General features: G+C 39.5%; 2 protein-coding genes across 3 annotated transcripts; both read right to left on the bottom strand.

Annotated features, from left to right (window-relative positions):
• Positions 1 to 8,777: 8,777 nt before the first annotated feature.
• On the bottom strand, positions 8,778 to 13,416 carry LOC127779334 (polygalacturonase-like). Its single transcript, XM_052306066.1, has 8 exons — positions 13,395 to 13,416; positions 12,741 to 12,819; positions 10,299 to 10,530; positions 10,083 to 10,214; positions 9,827 to 9,997; positions 9,714 to 9,734; positions 9,107 to 9,622; positions 8,778 to 9,017 (listed from the first exon to the last, which is right to left on the bottom strand). The coding sequence occupies exons 1-8, from the start codon at positions 13,414 to 13,416 to the stop codon at positions 8,778 to 8,780; spliced, it is 1,413 nt and encodes a 470-aa protein (XP_052162026.1).
• Positions 13,417 to 14,520: 1,104 nt separating this feature from the next.
• LOC127778909 (polygalacturonase-like) lies at positions 14,521 to 16,973 on the bottom strand. Of its 2 annotated transcripts, XM_052305557.1 has the most exons (5): positions 16,584 to 16,973; positions 16,395 to 16,442; positions 16,100 to 16,171; positions 15,325 to 15,792; positions 14,521 to 15,201 (listed from the first exon to the last, which is right to left on the bottom strand). In XM_052305557.1, the coding sequence occupies exons 3-5, from the start codon at positions 16,121 to 16,123 to the stop codon at positions 14,941 to 14,943; spliced, it is 753 nt and encodes a 250-aa protein (XP_052161517.1). In that variant the 5' UTR covers positions 16,124 to 16,171; positions 16,395 to 16,442; positions 16,584 to 16,973; the 3' UTR covers positions 14,521 to 14,940. The 2 variants fall into 2 exon arrangements, with proteins under 2 accessions (XP_052161517.1, XP_052161516.1); XM_052305556.1 differs by having other exon boundaries at positions 16,100 to 16,973.
• Between the last annotated feature and the right edge of the window lie 190 nt (positions 16,974 to 17,163).

Here is a 17,163-nt window from a genome sequence, read left to right as displayed (position 1 = left end):
CATCTATGAATATGTATAAGATTAGAACTCGGGCATTACGTTTGCTTGTGTATCAAGGGATGGCCTATAGTCCTGGTCTATTAAGATTATAGATTAGATATAGGAAACTTAAATTGTATGGGGATAAGTTTCTATCTTGTAACCCTGCTCCCTAACCTATATAAGGCGGGCAGGGAACCCCCTCTAGGGGCATGAACACAAAGATTCACAACCAGATCATCAGATCAATACTACACCCAGCGGGTTCAAATCCCCAAATAGGAGTAGGGTATTACCTCTCATTGGGAGGGCCTGAACCTGTCTAAATCCTTTATCTCCGCATCCATCCACTTTTAGGTCTCGTGTGCTACCCCTTTATATTGCCAAAATCTTGTTTAAACAGGACGCTTTCTGGACCTCGTCACATTCAAATTTCTGTTACTCAAAATTAATGATTTGATTTCAACTTAAAAAATATTACATGAGTACTTGGACAGCCAGTAGGGATGGAGATGAGGTGAAGGAAAAGGTGGCTTAGGAGGAAGCGCTTAGGGAAACCGATGGATGATGGAGATGACAAAGGAAAAGGTGACTGTGAAGGAGTGCTTAAGATGACAAGTGCAACACTCCTGTAGATATGCACATACCAACTTCTCAACAAGTTCAACACGATGAATCAATGATGCAATGACCAATACCTCACAAACATGCACATCAACTTAACAATTAGGTGAATGTGTTTCTAAGCTTACAAATGTAATCGGATACTATCCTTACTCCTTAGGAACAAATCAAGGAGAAAATAATGGAGAACAGCATATAAAGCCAAGTAAAGAATTATTATAGGAGTCATCAAGTACAAATCAATTCATGTTCACAGGTTCGGACCTCCCCACAATATCAACTTCAAATGGACCTAAACACTAATATAAAAATTTACTCGAGGCCTATGATACTTGTTGGAAAGTTTATGGTGTCTAATTTCAAATGGTTTTGGTCAGATATCAAAATTCAATCTGACATGCTTGTAATAACCAAAACAAGTCATATATATCTTTTAGTCCGAGTAAGTTTTGCTCTTTAATTGGGCCTTGAAATTATGTCATGATCCAAGGGTACGAGTGCACCCCTCTTTGGAAACACCCAACCCTAGGATGTCCTGACTGGTAGTCGTACATATTATGTAGCCGATGTTATTTAGAGTTGTGTTTTGCATAGATTATTCTGCCACTTATAGTTTCACTAGCTAGCTCGGTTTGTGGAACCCTGACTTATGAGATTCATCTATATTTGTAGTATATTCAGATTTTTTTTTTAAATTCACTTGCTTGTTTTCTCGATTCTCTTGTAGGAGATAGCCATATTGGTGAGATCAACCACGTTTCAGCATGCATGGTTGATAACCAACAAAATTGTAGTGTAGTGATTGCGAGGTGTTCGATCGGTTCTAGTTGAAACCTTCGGATCACGTCGCCATAATTGACCTATTAATACTTTTTGGATGATCAGGGCTGTAGCTCATCACAAGGAAAAGGGAAACCAATGGATGAGGCATAGAATATCTTAAGTCCCTATACACTACACAACCAAAACTAATGATCCACCTGTGGAAAAAACTGAATAATCCATCAATCAAGTTAAGGGTTTCATATATATATTTGTAGGATTGAATCCCATGAATCAAGGCTACCAGGGGAGGGGGGAGGGGTGGTGAATGGTAGGAACACCAAAAAACCAAAACTTTTAGCGGAATTAAAAGTTACCCTCAAAACCTAAGGGAGATGGTCTGACCGATGTTGCTTGACTGGTCTGACCGCATTGATGCCGACATTCTAACCGATGGTGTTGGTCTAGCCTGATCGGACTACACGCCGCCGTCGCCTGAAGTCACCACTGGTCTAACCACTGGGTAGCTACCAGTTGGACCATCGTGCCCTCGCCGGTTTGACCACCGAACTCGAGGAAAACACAACTCGAATAACTCTTGAAAGTAGACCAACTTTATTGCTTATAATTATGTTTAAAAAGTGAAACAACAACACCCCTCTCTCAACTTTCGACTAAACTCAAGATTTGCGCTAAACCCTAATTTTTCTCACAACTCCTCTCTCACAATCCTCTCTCACAAATTAAATCGATGCCGAGAGACCTCAACCCCTCTTCTATTTATACCCTAAGGTGGCAGCCCAAAAGCCATGAATCCTACATGAATAATTAGTCCTAATCCAATATGAAACCTAACCATACAAGTAACAAACCTATCCTACTACAATTCAAATGTCAATCTTCCCAAATTTGGACGCCTTCCAAATTTGACTCAACTTTCCATACGCACACAATCTCTCTTGTGTGCGATATGGAATCTTCACCACCACATACATTGTTCTTTAGCCTAAGTCCCGCATGATCTCCTAATCATCCGGACATCAACTTCTCCCAAGTCAACACCCTGTTAACAACCAAATTTGGTAGCATTTGTATCAGGAAAGGGGATTTGATCAAAGCAGAGTTGGAGGCGGGCGTTTTCTGTCAACACACCCGATCTATTACCGGCAACACTCTCTCGAGACATCACACACCTACACATGAATGAACAAGAAACATATTGAGCACAAGTTAATTTCCAACTTGGCTCAACATTAGCGCACAATAGTACTACACACATATAGAAATTGCATGAAGTAGTCACAAGTATCCAAAGAAACAACCCGAAACCAACTCTTAATAGGAGCCAGCCGGCCAGACTGTCGGGCTAGTCGGTCAGTCTGCGTGCACTACACCGGTCTAACCGTCGCACCCTGGCCGGTTTGACCACAAGCATTGAACAAACTCCCGTCTTCGTACGATCATTATTAAGCATCTTACCACAGACAAATATCTACCAAATATCAAAACCAATATAATTCTCATGCCAAATGTTCATCACAAAAAATATAAATAAAAAACATTGATTTCACAATATTTTGAATTTTGGCATTCATCCATTCATCAGCCATTTTCTTATTCAAATGTTTGCCAAATTAAACTAATACATAAGTTACTGATGTTGTGGCACAATCCTTTATGCATAGTTATTTTAATTAGTTCACTGTTTTAGACAACCTAGCTCTAGATCTCATATATACATATAATCAATTATATTTTCATGTTCAGTTTTGGTTGTTTCCTACTCTTGTGGCGACTAATAATGTTTTTATATCTAAAGATAGTATTGGTTTCCCCCAAAGTTCCATTCCCAACATATTTTTCAAATGATCATTCCATATCTCCTATACATTTGCCAAAATGCACCTTGTCCATAATCAAGACAGAAAACACAACTTGCTTTTTTGGCTCTCTCCCCTCACTAGCAGCTAGTATGCAAGGTGATGTATTTAACATTGGCATCATCTGATGAAGAGAGCTTTATTGAGAAGATGAGATGCAGGACTGCTTGCAGTTGCTTCCTTTCTGATCAGTTCCTAAACAGTAAGCATCGCATGCAGGGAGGGAGGAAATGTGTGTGAGTGGCAAAAATTAAAGTTTTCTTGGGGTATCATGCAACAAGCACTGATCAATATGCGCGTTAATCAAGTTGTACTAGTTAATATAAATTTATCGTAATTGCATGCCTAACATGCTTCAACGTTTGATCTATATATACACTGTATTGCTATCAATAGAAACAACATGATTCCAATTAAGACAAATCCCATTTGGAAGAACCATGGATGGTAGGCAAATAAGACACTATTCTTCATCATGTACTATATTTTAAACAACTAAAAAATTATTTTTTGGCAATAAAACAAAGAGAAAATACGGGTAGTGTTGCATGCATATGCTGATATACGATTTTAGAAATAAGTGTTGAGTACATGAATCTGGAAATAATTTTTCAGGAAACACGTTTACCTATGAGTGAATGAGAGGAACTGTGGAGAAAAAAAAAATCAGTGGTTGGCGGTCTAAAAGACAAGACATAGAGATTTGGCACAACTTTTTAATCAGATGTAGATGGTCAAATCTGAGAGTAGATCGATCCCTCGATCCTCTTGATAGTTTGATATGCTGCAAACTAACCAGAAAATTGAAGTTATCATATTTGTAATTTGTGATACATTGGCATATTAAGATTGGTGATAAATGAATAGAAATCAGATATCAAAATAATCTAAAGCATGATAAAGTACCAAAAGCCAATCACCTTAGGAGACAGATGTCCTTTCTTTTTCGCCGGACCAGTGGTAGAGATGTCTTTTCAATTGGTGATCTGTGCTAACAATTTTTCAATGTCATCTATGATAGCGGCAAACCAAATTTCATTTCATCACCGGCATTTCCTCAGACGATTAAGGGAGTGCCTTCAAGCACAGATTTCCCAAGAAAACCCATTGGATCAATCTAAATATGGTTGGCATATCCAGTATACAATTTAAAGGGAATGAGGAAGATGTAGATGCAGAGGTGGTGGTGTAGGCTTCGACTGGGAGATGTATTTGTTAGGGGTTAGTGATAAAGGGATATCTATATGTGCATGGGGTAATTAAGAGGAAGACAAAAGGCATTGGTGGATGCCATCAGCAGTTGCTGAGCTGACCAATAGTAGAAACTAGGTGATATCAAGCGCTTTGCTGCGGAATTGATGGATGGAATACTGTACAAATGAGAATGCTAAAATGTTATGTGGGAGAAGATGATGTGTCATGCTTGTATGAAATTTAAGATGCTAATTACTAGTAGGTGATGAGGCGGTATACTTGCATGTTGTGCTTTAGCTCTTAATAATTGCAAGTCGGTACTAACTACATAGAAAGTATAGATTACGGTTGTTTCTTTTTATTGTGCCAGGACAAAGGAATACAGGCAAAAAATTTGTGCTTGGGAAACGCGAAGAAGATGAGGTGACGATGAGATGATGGGGAAGAGCCTAGCTGAGTGTGCGCGATGTGAGTTGGGCTGGGCCGGCCATGACTTGCTCAGTCGTTTTAGGCCTGGTATATGAACGAGAAGAACTTGATCTAATGGTTGATTTGCATAGATGCATGATGATCCAAAGGTCAAGATGATCTTGATGGTGTAGCCTCAGAGAATTTGAGCTCTACAGAAAAAAAAACTTTTAGTGGGTACTAATTATATAGGAAGAAATGATATCTTGTGGGTGCAAGAATAGATATACAACAACTATTATAGAACATTTTCATCGTCCTGTTTCCATCTTGGTCATTTACGCACTTCTCTCTAATACATATGTATATCTAAAATTATTGCATCATGCAAAATGTGGCTCCTTGATGCACACACGAGTGAAACTATTCCTTATGAAGCAAGTAATGGTTATAAATTAGAAGGTAGGAGGTACCATATTCTTAAAATAAACCTGAGAAATGTCATTTCTAGTAATGGTGTTGATATTTGAACTAATATTTATGCTATCTCTGTTTCAGGTTATAAGACTTTTTAGTATTGCCCATATTTATATAGGTGTTAATGAATTAGGCACATATATATGTCTGGATTTATTAACATATATATGAATGTGGGCAATCCTAGAAAATCTTATAATATGAAACGAAAGAAGTATTTATATAGTAACGATATAGCGCCTTGAGAAATTGAAAAATGGCACATATGCAACTCATATCACAGTGGTAACTAAAAGAAAGTCATGCTAGTTGAAGAAGGCAGTGGTGGCGACTCGAGCTCAGCGATACTGCAGCTGCTGCATGAGGTCGGAGGCGGTCTCGGTCATCTTCCTTGGATCCAGCCAGTCTACTCTAACAAGGGAGAAGTAGGTAGTATAATTTGGTTCACTTGGAGGGCACTGGCTGTGGAAAAGATAGTGGTAAAGAAATCAAAATGGGCTTATTGAAACCCCCAAACAGGAGAAAATGGAACTTAATTTAAAACGTGCAATGTCATGACTATTTAGGATTTGCAAATAAATTGTATTATCTCTTGTACCAGTTGAATTTTGCATGTCGGTTCAATTGGCAGGTCAGCATACTGCTGCCTCATGCTAGCTTCAGTGATTTAACTGTGGGAGGGCCACCCCTTCAGTGGCTTGATGGCACTAGCAAGCTAATGGTAATGGTGTTTTCGCGGGCAGCTGTATTTGAAATAAATTTAAAAATATACTGTTGGTTTGTTTTTTTTAAATATTTGGGATATTTTTTGGCAGAAATATATTGTCGGTCTTGCACAACCGTTACGCGAGAATGGCGCGGACGTGACGATACGGGAAGTATGCACGAGGAAGGCGCGAGACCAGACGATATCGCAGAAACAGAGCGCGGTCTCGCGCGAGGAAACAGCGAGACCTTTTGGTCTCGCACGAGGAATGAGCGAGAGCGAACGGCTTCTCTGGTGAGCTATCGCTTAATTAGTGACTAATCACCAAATAGCGATTAATTAATAATAATTAGTGACCTTGATTAGAGAGGGTAATTAAGCAATTTGAATCGGCCTGCCACACGGTCTCGCAGTTTCGCCGCGCCCATCACGTGGTTTCATGTCATCGCCATGTGAGACCGCCCATGTCGTCACGTCACGTTATTTTCGCACAATATTTGTGCGAGACCGACGGTATATTTCTGCTTAAAAAAATATATCCCAAATATTTCTAAGAAAAAACAAATCAACATTATATTTTCAATTTAATTTGCTCTATTTCGCCATGTAGGACAACAAGCTACTCCACTGTGTGTATCCAATACCTATATCCTAAAGTGATTTTTGGCTGATTAATGATGAGTGATTAAAAGGACTAATGTTATTTTCAGTGACTGATTCAACAGGTGGATAGTCCTCAAAATAAATAAAAAATATTTGAAAAGAAAAAGAAAAACAACACAATTTTATTGTTTCTTATTGTGCTTGTTGCTATATTGACAAAATATATGCTAAGTTATAATTGCTACAACACAACACATTATGCATTATACATTATACCTTATTTTATTTCTAATGGCTTCATTCCCACCTATTCAGAAACATATCAGTTCCATGTTCACCTTTAAGTTTACAATCCAGTTTTTTGGATGATATTATAGTGGATTTCTAATATTAATTGTGAATACTAACCTCGGATTGGATGATGTGTCGCAGTACCACAAGAATTTCAGGCCTAGGTGCAAAACAGAAATTGAGGCCCTTTATTTAGTAAATGTCAATAAACAAAAGAATAAATTAGCAGCGGCACTCTATCTATATCCTGATATAGTGATTTAGATTTTACCAAATAGAAAAATGGAATATTTAATACTTGGAACGCACGTTCTATCATTATCATGAGCCATAGCTCTTTGAGGTAGCTATAATTACCATAGAACAATTGTTGGAGCTGAATAAAATAATCCCGTTGGAGCCAAATAAAATAATCCCGTTGTAGCTAAAATCAACAAATGAGTAATCGCGTAACAGTGAAACTTTTCAAAAATGGAGCTAAAGGCCTTTAAACTCTGTTATGAATGGGTATGTTTGTTTGGATGGTTGATCTATATGAAGTGATTTGGATCTATATGCAAGATTCAACTAACAACCATAAGTTAGGTCCTTAATTAGATATATGTGACTAATTCTTACCGTTTTTATTGTTTCTCATGCCACATTGACAAAAATATATAAGCTACACCTGTTGCAACAAAATACAATATACATTACACCCATTTTGTAGCTCTAACTCCATCTCCTACCTTTTAGAAATAGTCAACCAACATATTCAAATTTAATTGTTTAACAATCCAAATTTAATTGTTTAACAATCTTGTATTGTATCGGAATAATAATATTTTGTATATTATTGGTTTCCTCCACAATCCCATGCAATATTTATAGCCTATGTATTCACCAAATAGGTAACCTGATCAACCATATTTCAAAAAGCAAATCTTTTGGCACAACTAGCTTTTGCAAACCGATATTTTTAACTGGCATTATCCAACAAGGATCTGAATATATAGCCTTTGTTGGGGAGATGGTATGCCACATGCATGACTGCAGGCATGCATCTTATCATCAGTTCCCAGATAAGCATAACGAGGGAGAAAATGCATGTTGGTGGCAAATTAAAGCACCATTTCTGTGTGTCATGCAACAAGTAATGGGAAGATCAATATATCCAGGTTGTAGTGATGAACAGTCAAGTTCTGTATATGCAATGGGTGCAGGAATAGATATATAGAAAATAATTTCCCCTATTTTAGAACGCTTAGATCATGTTTCCAACTCAGTCTCTTATGTCCTCTTGCCTCACACGTATGCTTGTGTAAAATTATTGCATCATGCTAATGCCTCCTAGACGAACACATGAGTGAAATTGTTCTGTAAAGAAGCAGGTAGTTGTTGCAAAGCAACCTGACAAATACCATATTCTAAGGAGAGCGTTGATATTTGAATTCGTACAAAAGTCATTTGTTTATAATCCGTTTCATATGATTAGTAATAATTGGCACGTCAAAGGAAGTCATCCTTTGTGGTAACAAAAAAAAGACCGCGGCAGTTCGAGCTTTCACAATACAGCAGTGGCTACGCTACACGAGTTTAGGTGTGTGGTTGGATCTAGCCGTTTTAATTGAACTGGGGATGGGGTAGTTTGGTTCATTTCCTGTGTGCGTAATAGATAGCTATGGAATTTAAAGAGTGGTAGAGAAATAATAGTGGGCTTAAAACCACCTAATGGGGAAAAAATGAGCTAAATATACAAATATGCAAATGCCATTTTGAAGTAAGGTATCTGAAGTGATATTGTATCAAAGCCCACTCTAATTTATTTTTTTTCCTTGTGCTAGTAGAATTAGCGAGTTGGCTGGATTGGCTGGTCATACAGTTGTTGTGGAAGCACAAGGCTGTGGAACAACTGTCCCTGATTTCTTCCATTTTGCGTTTCGGCAAGTGCTCTTCGCATCACCACCACCTCCCTTGACAGTGAGCTTGACATCATTCAAGGTTATGCCTTGGCAAGGTACATTTCTGCTGCAGTCCAGCTTGATAGCCTCCTTGGAAGCACTTGTGCCCCTGATGTTCTTGAAGACCACATTGCTAATCTGAACTGCAGATGTCTGAGACAAAAACACTAAATTATAAGCTTCCATATTATTCACACAAATGGACAACTGAATAACACAAAAGCTATCACTAAGAACTGTACCTGTTTCTTGCATGGTGTTGCAGAGTCACAGTAGTTTTGATCGATAATGACGGGGTTCCAAACATTTTCCATGATCATGTTCTGGAAAACAATGTACTTCGCGTACCCCCGACCACCCTGCCATGTCTTGATGCGAGCTCCGTTGGTTGTGCCATATAGCCTGACAGTGCCGATGGTGACATTGTTGACATGAGCTTCAGAGTTGTGATCGCCTAGGCTCCCGATGCTGATGCCGTGTCCTGGTCCGCACACCATGTTCTTGACATGGAGGTTCTCAGTTCCATCCTCGATCGACATGCAATCGTCCCCGGTCTTGATTGTGCAGCCTGTCACTTGTACATTTTTACTTCTGGTGATATGGATGCCATCGGTGTTTGGGCTAGTGCCTGGTGCTGTGATTGTCAGGCCAGAGATCCTAACATTTGTGCAATCCTCCACTGACATGTGGATTTGTTGGCTGTTTAGTAGCTTCAAGTTCTCCACTTTCAGATTTGAACAGGAGTAGAATGTCAAGGCCTGTCAGATAAAATTAATTCAGATTTTGTCAGAACAAAATACCCAAGGTTCCTGCATTGGGATGTGCTAGAAGATTAGAAATCAAACTCACCGTTGGAGATTCAGTGCATGCCTGAAAGAAAACAAAAGAAAAAAAGTTTCACATCAGATAGTTCCAAAAATAAAATGGAAGACTGTAAAGCTACATAAATTCAGAGCACTTACAAGTTTCGCATTCGTTTTGCAAGAATTTTGCCACCAAATCTTGCCATTTCCATCGACCGTCCCACCGCCAGCGACAGTAAGACCAATTACACCATTGAACATAATCCAGTGCCTAATAGTTTCCTTGCTCCAATCTGACCTCCTTGGAGGAGCCACCAAAGTACCCTCTATCTGAAAATTTTCAGGAACATAAGATTTTCGAGTAATTGAATTTCACATGAAAGTAAATGTAAGTGCACGGGTGCATCTTTCTCACCATGAACGTGATGCTGGATTTGCATGGGCCAGATAGTGTAATGTGCTTGGTGAGGTATCTCTTGCCCTTTGGAACAAGAACAATAGAAGGTTGCAAAGAGGAGCAAGCCGCAGCCCATGCCTTTGACAATGCCTGCAACAATGGTAGTAGTTCAGTTTTGCTATTCGTCAGTCGCCTGTTAATAAAACAAAGACATTATACGGTGTCGCATTGTACCTTTGTATCATCATGTTGTCCATCTCCGTAAGCGCCATGTTTGCGCACATCGAACACAGCCTTCTTCGACTCGAGAGACGACTTTCCTCTGAGACTATCATCTCCATTAGTCAAAGAGGATGCATTCATGTTGACCTTGGCATGAACACTACACAAGAAGAAGGACATGACAACGACATATGCAGAGAAAAGGAGCACATTGCAAGCCATCTTTCCAGGTGTAAAATGTGTACTACAATTCAGACGAAACCACTATGCAGAGATGCTTGCAAAGTTTGCAGTTTCGGTCTTGTGAGATGTGTTGCTGAATGTGGCGATCGATGGAGACCAAGGATTCAATCAGGGCGTCTATTTATACGCGCCGAAAGCGGTTAGAAATCTTTGGATCTTCTCAACTCAGGTTGCTTGTTGTTGATCAGCTAGGTTGGTTTAGATATTTGGAGCCTAGTACCACTAGATTCTGTCAGCATGGGAAGTTGGGAACTGAGACAAATGTGCCTGAATCCTCACTCTTGTTGCTTCACTATGTGGTCTACTTGTATGGCTAATCAGTAATAGCTTCCAACTTAGCTAATCCTCCTATGGACAGTTCAGCACTAAGAAAGCAAAATCAAGGACACTTGGAGCACTCATGGGTACAGATAATCAGCTCAAATATAATCCTACACATTTCGTTAGTGCTGCACTCTTGAGAACCACTAACACTAATTAAGCTTACATGAAAACTGAACCCTGACAGATGTACGATCCACAGGCTTCCATTTGCAGTTTCACAAGTCATTATGTGCCTAATGGCTTTGCTAATGACATGTTATCAGGAAAAAATGGCATGTGTATGGGAATGTCAACGTGGTATAATCTAGATGTAGCAGCATGATCTGTTCCGATCACTCGTCTCTGATGAATCTAGAAGCATAAAATTCATGTATAAGATGTTTAGCTCTTAGCTGAGAATGGAAACGTATGGGGCTCCAAGGTAGCCTATGGAGGAGAAAACAATGCAGATTTCAGGAGATTTCTCACAGATATCTTAATGTAAGTATGGAGAATTCATGGAGTAATCAGATGGACAACCTGCTCCCAAGAATGGGGAAGAACAGAAATTTTTTTAATGGATTTCTGGAAATAGTATGCAACGACGTTCAGAGGACCATGCATACTGTGTATGGAATGTCTGACAGCTCTGGAACTACCATTCTCAAGCTTAATTGGGGATGTTTTGATCATCCTTAATTGGTTGGTAAATCCTTTCATCTAGCCTACTAATTTCCTTGCAAAAAGAAGTACCTCCTAATTTCATGCAGGAATTCTTGTCTTAGTTGGTCTTATTTTATAGGGTAATTTGGAACCATACCATTATAATTTTTCAAAGTTTGAGATATGCCATCGGTATCTCAATGACATGCCATTATATTAGGGCATCAAACAATTGACAACCCCATCTGTAGGTCGTAACTGAGATAATACAAGAATTGCTCTGAAACCATGAAAGAATGTTCTGAATTTTTACATAATGGATTAAAACCTGGTCTCTACACCAACAAGGAGTCAAGGATGTACACGGCCAAAAGCCTAAATATGAGCACATAGACTCACTCCCCTTTACAAGAGGGTACACAACCATCTAGATAAAATCATTTAAACAACAAACTCAAGGAGAAAAGAAACTACACATCGATTCTCTTTCTCACATTCCAACCAAACTTAGAAAAGAACTCCAATCTCTAGATTCCAATGGCTTGCAGCATTCTTTCAGCCTATTGCCATGATTCTCTTTAAGCAGCAGCGACCAATGTTGCGCTCAAGATGTCTCCCTTGAAAATCACCTATAAAAATGAGTTTGTTTTCGAGCCATTAAAGACTGCACCATTTTCTGTTTAACCATACCGCCCAACACAATGCCACTATACCAACAAAGATTTAATATTTTAGCCTAGGTTGAACACCATTTAAAAAAACCAACTACCAAAAAGATGAGTAACATTATTAGGTGAATGGAAGAATGTTCTGGATTATATCCTATCATATAGAATCTATAGTTTTTCAACAATACTGGTAGACAGACTTCTGACACATGTCGATGCATTAAACAACACATCTCAACAACTTTTAACATGTTCCAAACTAAGCCCTATAATATAATTTACTTTTGGTTCATTCTTCTATCATCCTCAATTTGTCCTCCGATCCTCACCCCCCCTTCTCTCTCTCTCTCCCACTATTTGCTTTGCACCGAAGGTCCAGTTAGGGTTTACAGTTTCGATGAGTACAAATCTATTGGGGGATTAAAATATTTCAGAATGAATAATTTTGAAATTTTGATCGAGTTCGAATAAATTTTGATAAAATCATAAAAATTGATGAAACTTTCAAATGAAATATTTTCATGCCGAGGGGTGGAGCTCGGAAATTTTTAACCAAAACTGCAAACACTACTACAACTTGTCAGCTCCAACTTTTGTTCCTCCTAGTTGCAAAGCATCGGAGAACTTCTCGGTGGATCTATTTGATAGTTTTATGACTGAAAATCACCAAAATTTGATGAAAATCACCAAAGTTAGCGCTTGGAGGAGACATGGCGCGCATTTTTTGACGCTAAGAGCGCTTAGTGCTAACTAACAGCGCTTAGCGCTAACTTTTTTTCTTTATTTTTTCTAGATAAAAATTCATCACGTTTCTGTTTCTTCCTTTTTTTAGTTGACTGAAACAAACTTTCAAATACGGATTTGAACTCAGATTTAAAAATTTCACGTCAAGATTTAAATACTTTCCACTTAGATTTAAAAAAAATTCAACTCAGATTTTGAAAGTTTCAAAAATCTTGATTTGAAAACTTTCAAGTCAGATTTAAAAAAATTCAAGTCAAGATTTGAAAACTTTCAACTTAGATTTAAAAACTTTCATCTCAGATTCAAAAACATTCAACTCAAATTTGAAAACTTTCATCTCAAAAATTAAAAACTTTCATAGTACAATATTGCTAGCAGTGTACTCTTTGAGGTGCAATCCCTGTTCGTGGGGGTCCCATTTGCGTTCTCTACATCTCGTCCTTCACACCATCTCCTCTCCATAGTCCATCCCCATCAAATAAATTACCATTGTCTTCATCTTCCAGCATGTTGAATCATCCCCCATGCGTCGTTTTGCTCGGTCGGACCATCCTGTCCCAGCCCCATTATAGTCCTCTCATCACTTTACATCCTCTGGTTGGCCTTGCAAATTCGTCTGCTGGCAAAGTCCAAGGGAACCAAGCTTGCATGGCCCTTCGGTGGCTAGTCTCTCTGCTTACATGCGTCCATCAGCCACTGCATCAAGCTTTTGTATTGGATACTGCATTCCTATTTCCTCCATTTTGATATTCCTTATAATTTTCATGTGTATTCGAGAACTAATGCTTGGTTCCATTTTATTAATGGCCCCGCTTGATTATTCCAAAAAGAAATATACGTTGTGTTCTTAGGGGGTTCTATAATACAATAATGCACTACTACCTCCGTCCCATAAAAATTGAATTTCTAGGGAATTAAGGACATATTAGGAGGATAGACAAATGACTACAATAACCTATTTAATGAACACAGTACATATACACATTCCATATATAAACTTGATTAAAAGAAATGTCAAGACAATGGGTTAGAGATGAGATGGAAGGAAAGAAGATTACAAGGAAATGTAATCAGTTTACTGGGTCCCATATTAGTAGAAATACAATTTTTATGGGACAAAAGTTCAAAGCTAGAAATTCAATTTTTATGGGACAGATGTAGTACCAGAAATCAGTAGTTTACCTATGTTTTGTTTTACTAGGGAAAGACAAAAAAAATGTAGGGAAGGGTTTCCCTACCATGTTTTGTAGGGAAACAAACGTTGGCAAAGAAAAAATATCCCTATGATTTTGCACGAGAAAACGTAGGGGGGAAATTGTTCCCTATGATTTTTTTTAGTAGGGAACCGCATGCCTACACGGCACATTCTCAGTGTGTAGAAGTTGTTCCACTACATTTGTTCTTGAACTTTTACATAGTAGGGAATGTTTAATTCATGTTTTTAGCAAACCCGAAAATCATCTCCCAGTTTAATAACAACCGCATACTGAAATACAACTAACATTCAAAATCAGATAAATTATTCCACTCAATTCACCAAAAGATGACCAAACAATGATACTAAATATATCAGAAAGTGATAATATATCTTACAGAGTACATATTGCCTAGACAATCTTGCAGCCAACAACTAATTACAACGTTCTACATCATTATGTTCTCACAAGATTCAAGCCATCCAAACAAATATCCAATTAAAAAAATAGCTCGCAATGGGCTTTGATCACTTATGTGAGGCTTCGAGAACAAGAACTCAGTACAAGAACTCCGAGTGTTGCTTCACACACGGTTAATTTTTTAGGGCCTCTCTATCTAGTATATACCTGTACACATCATGTATCCCTCAAGAACCCAGAGAGTTGCTTCGCACACTGTCAATTTAGGGCCTCTCTATCTAGTATCTATCTGTACACATCATGTATCCCTCCTAAGATTTCAAGTTTACACCAAAGTTGTAGTTTCCGCTACGTATTTATCCTCCTACTCTACATATAATCTTCTCTAAAGATCATCTGACACTCTACATCCTCCACTTAATCTGATGTTCCAACCAGCTCCAGATCAATTTTTGAAACCACAGGGCAATGGACTGACACACCAGATTTCTTCCATTCTGCATTCTGGCAGGTGCTCTTGGCATTACTGCTACCTCCCTTGACAGTGAGATTGACATTCTCCAAGGTTATGCCATGGCAAGGCACACTGTTGCTGCAATGCAGCACGATGGCCTCCTCTGATGCACTTGTGCCCCTGATGTTCTTGAACAGCAAATTGCTCACCTCCACTGCAGATTTCTGCAATCCAAATTATCTCTAGTTAAGCTAAACCGTGCAGACAAATTCAATAATAGGTAAAGAAATTAAATTCAACTTGATCATCATGATTTTATGTCAAAAATTAAGTTTAACTTTGTATACCTGTTGCTTGCAAGGTGTAGAAGAGTCACAGTAGTTTTGGTCGATGATGATGGGGTTCCAGACATTGTCCATGACCATGTTTTGGAACACGATGTTCTTCGCTGAACCCTTTCCTCCCTGCCATGTCTTGATGCGAGCTCCATTCGTTGTGCCATACAGCCTGACATTGTCCACGGTGACATTGTTGACATGAGCTTCAGAATTATGATCCCCCAAGCTGCCGATGCTGATGCCGTGTCCCGGTCCACACACCATGTTCTTGACATGCAGGTTCTTGGTTCCGTCCTCGATCGACATGCAGTCATCCCCGGTCTTGATTGTGCAGTCTGTCACCTGAACATCTCTGCTGCATGTGATGTGGATGCCATCGGTGTTTGGGGCAGTTTCTGGTGCTGTGATCGACAGGCGAGACATCTTCACGTCGGTGCAATCCTCCACTGAAATCTGGATTTGCTGGCTGTTCACCACCTTCAGGTTCTCCACTTTCAGAATAAAGTGCTTCCCTATGTTCTTAGCAACACAGCCGCAGGCATGTCCAGGAAATCATACTAGCAATCACTGCTGCTTTCAAAATTTTCATAATGAATACTACCTACATCCCTCAATGTTTGACGTTGGACGTCAAACAAAAAAGAACGGAGGGAGCACTTTGTAACACTTTAATTTTGTACCATGGTGACTTGTATATAAAACTTTACTGTATCATGATGATTATGGGGGCAGATCATACACAGGACAGTAAAATCACCATCTACATAGCAATCTGGAAAGTTACCTCTTTGTTGGTCATTGGTACCATGCCGCCCCTTCTCCAAACAAATTATGTTCAATTATTCAAAGAATGAACCTAACAAGGCATAATAAGCAAATTATGAAAAAATGAACATAACAAACACCAGATTAAGCATCAACTGTTCGGAAACCTGAGAAAGGAAATTAGAGTTGATTTTTCCCCCTTCACTCTTAGAGTATGAATGATCAATGCATTAGAATGTATAGTAAAAGATTTGTTCCTGGAAAGAAGACAAGATGATAGTAATAAACAAAAGGGGCAAAAACAAGTGCACCACCTAGTGATACTGCCGCTGCAACCTTGATTCCTCATCCTCCTATTTTTCCTAGGTTTATTCCACACAAAAAAATATAATATATCAAAAATTGGAAGCTGAACCGGCTTGTCTAGCTCTGTTGGTGATAATGGAGGAGAAATTAAGAGAAATGGAAGAACGAGGAGGACAACGTATATGCAATGGTTTTACCACCATGGAGCTCCACCACCTTCTTCTTCTTCAACCGCCGGTTCGGTCAAATCCAGGAGGAGGCAGTCGCTGCTGCTACTATGCAACCTGATTCCCAGTCAATGGAAGTTGCCGCTCGTCGGGGGATGGAGCAACAAACTGCACAGCGAGCTGTCCGCGCCATGGAAGAAGCTAGGGGCAACCCTCATCGCCATCGCCGCCGCCGTCTCCTCGGTCACCGCTGCCGCCGTGGACTCGACGCGGGCGGCCGCTGCTTCCATCGCGCTGGATGCAGTGCCCACCATCACCGGCCGCTCGTCGCCCTGCCCTTGAATGCCCAGCCTAACGCCGTTCCCGCCGGAGATGACGCCGCCGCCGCCGCCGTGGGGACTCGCCGCGGCGGCGGGGGATCGTTTTTTTTTTTTTTGTTCTTTTTGTGTGTGTGTTCATTTCTTTTCTCGAAAAAAATGGCCCATGAAAGATTCCAGCCCGGCCCACTAAGAAACTACTCCTCGTAAAGTCGTAAGGCCCAGATGTCGCGAGAGCCCGATCGGACGGTCCAGATAGACCTGATCGCGCTATAAGAGGGGCGCACCACGCA

The sequence above is a fragment of the Oryza glaberrima genome, chromosome 7 (genome assembly GCF_000147395.1).
Source record: "Oryza glaberrima chromosome 7, OglaRS2, whole genome shotgun sequence".
NCBI lineage: Eukaryota > Viridiplantae > Streptophyta > Magnoliopsida > Poales > Poaceae > Oryza > Oryza glaberrima.
Note: the sequence above shows the minus strand (reverse complement) of the source record. Positions and strands in the feature narration are given on the sequence as shown.

What these genes read in the sequence shown, in the direction of transcription:
- LOC127778909 (XM_052305556.1), bottom strand. Translation starts at nt 16,123, where the DNA reads ATGGTACCAATGACCAACAAAGAG. An exon ending in TACCAATGACCAACAAAGAG is followed by an intron (nt 15,793 to 16,099) that starts GTAACTTTCCAG and finishes GAGAACCTGAAG; the next exon opens with GTGGTGAACAGCCAGCAAAT. An exon ending in CTACACCTTGCAAGCAACAG is followed by an intron (nt 15,202 to 15,324) that starts GTATACAAAGTT and finishes TTTGGATTGCAG; the next exon opens with AAATCTGCAGTGGAGGTGAG.
- LOC127779334 (XM_052306066.1), bottom strand. Translation starts at nt 13,416, where the DNA reads ATGCTGGAAGATGAAGACAATG. An exon ending in AATCCAGCATCACGTTCATG is followed by an intron (nt 9,998 to 10,082) that starts GTGAGAAAGATG and finishes GAAAATTTTCAG; the next exon opens with ATAGAGGGTACTTTGGTGGC. An exon ending in CAACACCATGCAAGAAACAG is followed by an intron (nt 9,018 to 9,106) that starts GTACAGTTCTTA and finishes TTTTTGTCTCAG; the next exon opens with ACATCTGCAGTTCAGATTAG.